Source organism: Mastomys coucha, unplaced genomic scaffold (assembly GCF_008632895.1).
Source record: "Mastomys coucha isolate ucsf_1 unplaced genomic scaffold, UCSF_Mcou_1 pScaffold23, whole genome shotgun sequence".
Lineage (NCBI taxonomy): Eukaryota > Metazoa > Chordata > Mammalia > Rodentia > Muridae > Mastomys > Mastomys coucha.
Window position 1 is genome coordinate 52349637 of NW_022196906.1, and position 6740 is coordinate 52356376.

At 47.7% G+C, this 6740-nt stretch overlaps 1 protein-coding gene across 1 annotated transcript in view; it reads left to right on the top strand.

Moving 5' to 3' along the window:
- Positions 1-6740, top strand: part of LOC116073505 (cholesterol side-chain cleavage enzyme, mitochondrial) — a 12585-nt gene that overhangs the window by 3267 nt on the left and 2578 nt on the right. Inside the window, exons 3-5 of the mRNA XM_031345460.1 lie at positions 607-806; positions 1691-1894; positions 3630-3787. Of these exons, the coding sequence (XP_031201320.1) occupies positions 607-806; positions 1691-1894; positions 3630-3787 (562 nt within the window). The remainder of the gene's footprint in view (positions 1-606; positions 807-1690; positions 1895-3629; positions 3788-6740) is intronic.

The following is a 6740-nucleotide window of genomic DNA, read 5'->3' on the forward strand; positions in this document are numbered from 1 at the left end:
TGAGGATGTGTACAGAGGAGCAGGCTTGGGGGGCTTCAATGCAGTGAGGATGTGTACAGAGGAGCAGGGTTGACTGAAACCATGAGTTTGCAAAATTCCTTGCTTCCAGGCTCTTAACTTTTCTTTAAGAAGTTTTTATTCATATTATTTTATTTATGTGTATATATCTGGGTAAGTACATGCCATGTGTATACAGGTGTCTCTGGAGGCTAGGAGAGGGCACCACATCCCTTGCGGTTGTTACCTGTGGTTGTGAGTTGCTCTATAGGGATGCTGGGAACTGAACTTGATTCCTCTATAAGAGCAGTGAGCCATCTTACCAGCTCACAACATTCTTAAACGAGCTCCCCATATTATAAAAAGAGCATCGCGGCTGGGTGGTGGTGGTGATGGTGGTGCTGCACACCTTTAATCCCAGCAGTTGGGAGGCAGAGGCAGGTGGATCTCTGAGTTTGAGGCCAGGCAGGGCAGGGAGGGAGTAGGAGAGGAGAGCAAATGTTGGGAGGAGGGAGACAGCCTGCAGACTCTGGAGCTAGAGAGCCTATTAAGTCTATCTGTGCTGGGTCTGGTGTCTGTGACCATGAGGCGGGACCTGTGTTTCTCTAGGAGTTCAGATGCCTGGAAGAAAGACCGAGTTGTCCTAAACCAAGAGGTGATGGCGCCTGAAGCCGTCAAGAACTTCGTGCCCCTGCTGGAAGGTGTAGCTCAGGACTTCATCAAAGTCTTGCACAGACGCACCAAGCAGCAAAATTCTGGAAATTTCTCAGGGGACATCAGTGATGACCTATTCCGCTTTGCCTTTGAGTGTAAGGATCTTGCATGTGGCTGGCAGGAGCTGGGGGAGGGGAGCCAGCATTCACCCTCTCTTACCTTGAGACCCCAGGCCCTGTGCTTGTGTGGATTGGTTTCTTGCACCTACTCTGCACTGTCAGCCCCTCAGTGGGTAGTCAAGTAGCTCTCATCCGACATTCATGTTGTGGAGGTCCCCAAATCATAGATTTTTCCATGCCACTGTCCTCCACAAGCCAGAACTTGGTCTGGTCCTGCATGTCACAAGTCTCCCTCTTGTAGAAACAGACCTCTCTGAAGTTGAACAAGAAAGAGGGGGCCTGCTGGGTTGATCTGAGTGTTGAAGGACACTTAGGAATTATCCAGACTGGAAAGGCAGTTAGGTGGCATAGACCAGGGAACGGTGCATGCATATGGCTTAGTGGAAATCATGTGATGCCTGCAGAAGATCTGGGGTACTCTAGGCTTGGTATGGAATTGGCGTTCAAATTTTTCCTGTGGTAAGTGAGAAAACTTGAAGGTTGTTGTAATCTTTTAGTTCCAGCCAGATTGAGTCCGGGTGACTTGGAGACTGCTATCTCAAGTCTCCCAGGCCATGTGTGATGTAGTGATTTCAGTCAGTAACAAAGGGAAATCCCTCCGGGACAGTTCCGTTCCGGCTCAGGCAGAGTCTGTGACTTCCATCAAAGTGTCCTGTTCAGGGCCGCCCCTACGTCCCTCTGAGGGACCTGAATTGAAGCCAGAAGGGCAGTCTTCTTCCATCTCTTGGGGCTCAGGGCTGTTTCTTTGCGGGAGGAAGCTAAGGCTGAGCAAGAGCTCCTGTGTGTGGTGGGTGTGGGTGGGGATGGCTCTTGAAGAACCAGGTTGGAAGAGGGTCCTCAGCCTCAGTCTCTCACTGCAGCCATCAGCAGTGTTGTATTTGGGGAGCGCCTGGGGATGCTGGAGGAGATCGTGGACCCCGAGTCCCAGCGGTTCATCAACGCCGTCTACCAGATGTTCCACACCAGTGTCCCCATGCTCAACCTGCCTCCAGCCTTCTTTAGACTCCTCAGAACTAAGACCTGGAAGGACCATGCAGCTGCCTGGGATGTGATTTTCAATAAAGGTGAGGACTCCTTGGGCAGTGTTCAGGAGATGGGCTACCGAACTGAGAGAGTGCATCCAGCTGGATACCTGACCAACGGCCGCCTCTGTTTCACAATTAACCAATGGCTACTAATTTACCATAGAGGAAAATCTCTAGTGAGCAAGGATGTGTGTCAGGGCTGGAGGCTGACTATTGGAGTTGATTACTTTTTCCCTCTGGAGAAAGGGAGTAAGGACATTTATGGTACTCATGACTAGGGGCTGGAGAGATGGCTCAGCAGTTAAGGACACTTACTGCTCTTAGAGAGGACCTGAGTGTGAATTCTAGGACTCACATCAGGAGAATCACAACTGTCTGTAACTCCAGCTCCAGGGGATTTGATGTCCTTTTCTGGTCTCCACAGATACCTACACTTACACACATGCATGTACACACATACACAACATACATACACTTAATTGAAAAACACCTATTGAGTTGCTCAATACCTATTGAGTTGAGGGCTAGTGTCTAAGCCATAGTTGTCTATGTGACAGGGGTTGTTGAGAGGGAAGACTGATGGAGAAAGCTGACTGGGGTGTGGTGCACTCTAATGTCACCTCAGTACCTATGTGACCTTGGGCAACCATCTCTACTCAGTTGGTAAAGCGCTTGCTTTGCAAGTGTGAAGAGCTGGGTTCAGTTCTCAGAACTCAGAGTGACTCACAGTGGTTCTTGTTTGTAATCCCATTGCTGGGGAGGCTGAGATATGTGTTTCTGGGGGTTGCTGGCCAGTTACCCTGAACTACTTGGTGAGCTCCAGGCCAATGAGAAACCCCCATCTCAAAGAAACAAGGTGAACAGTACCTGAGGAAGAGCAGCTGAGGTCAAATCTTTTTTCTCTTTCTTCCTTTTCTTCCTTCCTTCCTTCCTTCCTTCCTTCCTTCTTTCCTTCTTCCTTTCTCTTTCTTCCTTTCTTTCTTCTTTCCTTCCTTCCTTCCTTCCTTTCTTTCTCTTTCTTTCTTTCTTCTTTCTTTCTTTCTTTCTTTCTTTCTTTCTTTCTTTCTTTCTTCTTTCTTTCTTTCTTTTTCTTTCTTTCTTTTTTCTTCCTTCCTTCCTTCCTTCCTTCCTTCCTTTCTTTCTTTCTTTCTTTCCTTCCTTCCTTCCTTCCTTCCTTCTTTCTTTCTTTCTTTCTTTCTCTCTTTCTTTCTTTCTTTCTGAGATAGGATTTCTCTGTGTAGCCCTGGCTGTCCGGAAACTTACTCTGTGGACCAGGCTGGCCTCGAACTCAGAAATCCGCTTGCCTCTGTTTCCCAAGTGCTGAGATTAAAGGTGTGCACCACCACTGCCCAGTTGAGGTCGAGTCTTACTCGCACCCCCTATACACACACACACGCACACACACACACACACACACACACACACACACAGTAGGGATGATCAAGAAATGAATGACAAGGGTTGGGGAATGGTCTTAGTTGTTAAGAGCACTGGCTGCTCTTCCGGAGGACCCTGGTTCAATTTCTAATCTACAGGGTAGCTCACAACTGTCTGTAACTCCAGTCCCAGGTAATCCAATATCCTCCTCTGGCCTTCATGGACACTGTACACAGATGGTATTCAGACATACCAAAAAGAGGCTTAACAAAATGGTTGCCTAGCAAGCAGGGGCTCTGGAATACTCAGGCCTTGGCACCCCACCCCTGAAGACTGATGACCCTCCCACCCTCCCACCATCAGAGAGTCTCACGCTGTTCTTCCTCCTGCTCCACAGCTGATGAGTACACCCAGAACTTCTACTGGGACTTAAGGCAGAAACGAGACTTCAGCAAGTACCCTGGTGTCCTTTATAGCCTCCTGGGAAGCAACAAACTGCCCTTCAAGAACATCCAGGCCAACATTACAGAGATGCTGGCAGGAGGGGTGGACACGGTGAGTGCTGTGGGCCTAGCATGAGCCTCTTTGGTGCTCACATGCTCCCTTTGCATTAGCTGTGCTGTCTGAAGATGTTCAAGGTGAGAAGCCTGTATAATATGCTTCTCTCCCTTGGTGCTGGGCCTTAAACAGTGGTGAGGCCAGAGTCCTGCCATGACCCTGACACTATTTACCACCCACAGAGCAGGATTGGAGACTGATTCACCTGTGAGAAAGAAGGGAATAACTTCAGTTCAGTTCCTGTATAGAATTTGATTGTTTTTGAGATGGGGAGCTTATGTAGCCCAGGGTGGCTTTGAACTATGTAGTCAGGGATGACCTTCAACTCCTGATTCTTTTGCCTCCACTCCCTGAATTTAGGAATTACAGAGCTGTTATGCTTAATTCTTTTAAAAGTTTGCATTTATTTGTTTCTTATGTGTATGAGTGTTTTGCCTGCATATATTTTTGTGTACCATGTGAGTGCCCAGTACATGGGGAGGGCAGAATATTGTGCTAGGTCCCTTGGAACTGGCTTTACAATTGTGAGCCACTGCATAGGCACTAAGGCTTGAATACATGACCTCTGGAAGAGGAGCCAGTCTTCTTACCTGCTGAGCCATCTCTCCTGCCCCCACCATGTTTGATTTTATACAGTGTTGGGACAAAACTCAAGGCTTCATGCATGCTAGGTAAACATTTTACCAACTACACTACATTTTCAGACCCTTTGTATATTTTTGTTTGTTTGTTTTGGACAAAGTCTCACTTTGTAGTGTAAGTGGACCTGGAATTCATTCTATAGCTCAGGCTGGCCTTGAATTCACACCAACCTTCCTGTCTTGGGCTCCCAAGTGTTGGGATTACAGTGTCTTCAGGCCAGAGACAGGAGTCTTGTGGTCTTAAGAGTGTAAGTCACAAAAACAGATTAATGGATCCAACAACAGACATTTGTTTTCTCACAGTTTGAAGCTGGAACCATAATTAAGGAGTGGGCAGGAGTGATTCACTGTGAGGTTTGAAGGTGGCCATCTTCCCCACGTCTACATGTGGGCTTTCCACTGTACATTGTACTCTCTTTCTTCTTAGGGCATGGTTACTGAGCTAGAGCTCACCAATGCCCCCTTCACCCCATAGTCTCCTTAAAGGGTGCATCTAAATGCAGACATTTTATGAGATATTAAGAGTTGGGATAGCCAGAGCATGAGGCACATGCCTTTAATCCAAGTACTCAGGAGGCAGAGGTAGGCAGATCTTTGTGAGTTCGAGACCAGCCTGATCTACAGAGCAAGTTTCAGGACAGCCAGGGCTACACAGAGAAACCCTGTCTCGAAAAACAAAACCAGAAGAAGAAGAAAGAAGAAGAAGAAGAAGGAGGAGGAGGAGGAGGAGGAGGAAGAAGAGGAGGAGGAGGAGGAGGAAGAGGAAGGGGGGAGGAGGAGGGGGAGGAAGAGGAGGAGGAAGAAGAGGAGGAAGAGGAGGAAGAGAGAGTTAGGATGAAGACACATGCCTGGAGGCAGGTATTTACAAGTCTGTCATATGTCACAGTACTAGATGGCAGAGGCTCGTGCAGCTATTGACTAGTAGTGTCTAAAGCAGAGTATTGCTGGTGGGTGTGGGGTTCAGCCTTGGTCATGAGATCCCTCTCAGGGAGGCAGTTTGTTTTGATTCCAGTTGTGGTGACTGGGGTGGGGCCACCCCATCATGAAGTGATCTGCTTGCAAGATTCTGTTCTTGGAATCTCAGCACTATCTAAGTTCCTCTTCTTTTGGTGTCTCCAGCCTCAGAAGAGAAGAGATAGCAAACTCATCAGCCTTGTTCACCAGCTCTTTCGGGTGGCCTTTAAGAGATCAGATGATGTTTTTGAACAGAGTTGAGCAAGGATCTGAATCAGAGTTGAAGATGTAGACAGTGAGGCCAGGTACTGGGTGGGTTCTCTGGCCTGCTTTCCTTACAAGGAGCCAAACTTTTATCTTATGTTTTGTTGCCCATTGGGCAACAGAAGAGTCTGTGCTTAGTAAAAAGCAGACACGAAGGCCCTGTGACACTGTGAGGTATCATCTTTTCTTTTTAGACGAAACAGAGAGGTTAAGTAACTTGGCTGAGGCACACAGCTAGTAGAGTGGAATGGACTATCTCAATTAACAACTGTCTCTAGGTGCCTACTCTGTAAGTAGTTGGAGGTTCTGAGACACACACGTGATCTATGTTTTCAAGGAGTCTGTACTTGGTTTCTGAGTAGGTAAAGGAATGGTGGGAGGAGGAACGGCCTTGAGGAAGATTCCCCAGTCTGCAGCCCTGTTGAGCTAGGGCACTGGGCATGTGCTGAAGAGGCTGTAGGAGAGATACTAGGGTGGCAGTAGGCAGGCATCCATGGAGCCTCTGGACATCATCTGGAGCCTCTGAGGAGTCAGGACTTTAAGCCGAGAAGTAACTTGACTTTTTTTTTTCACTTTTGTCTCTGTTGGGAAGAAAGAGGTGTTTATGTTTAAGCCTTTTGGACAGAAATATAATCCTTGATTAACATGTCTGCAATTCCTGTTCTCCATCCCGGGACAAAGGGTGTTCCAGATTGGGCCTCATACAGACTTCCTCTGCTAACTTGGTTGAGTCACTGGAGGGCTTGAGGAGGGTCACTGGTGGATGACTGCAACCTCTGGCTCGTGTTGACACCACTTCATTAATCCCAGTACATCTTTTGTTCCAACTGTAGCAAAGATGGAGAACAGATTTGTGGTCTGGTTTCAGGATGGTTGAATCTTCCTTTCAGCTGCAGCTGGGGTGAATACTGAGGTTTAGACTGCTATAGGTGAACTATCCTGGAACTCTCTTTGTAGACCAGGCTGGCCTCAAACTTGGAGATTCACCAGCCTCTGCCTCCCAAGTGCTGGGATTAAAGGCCAGTGCCACTATGCCCAGTGCCACAGACTTGGGTATACAAGCCTTACAGACTATACATATATATATATAT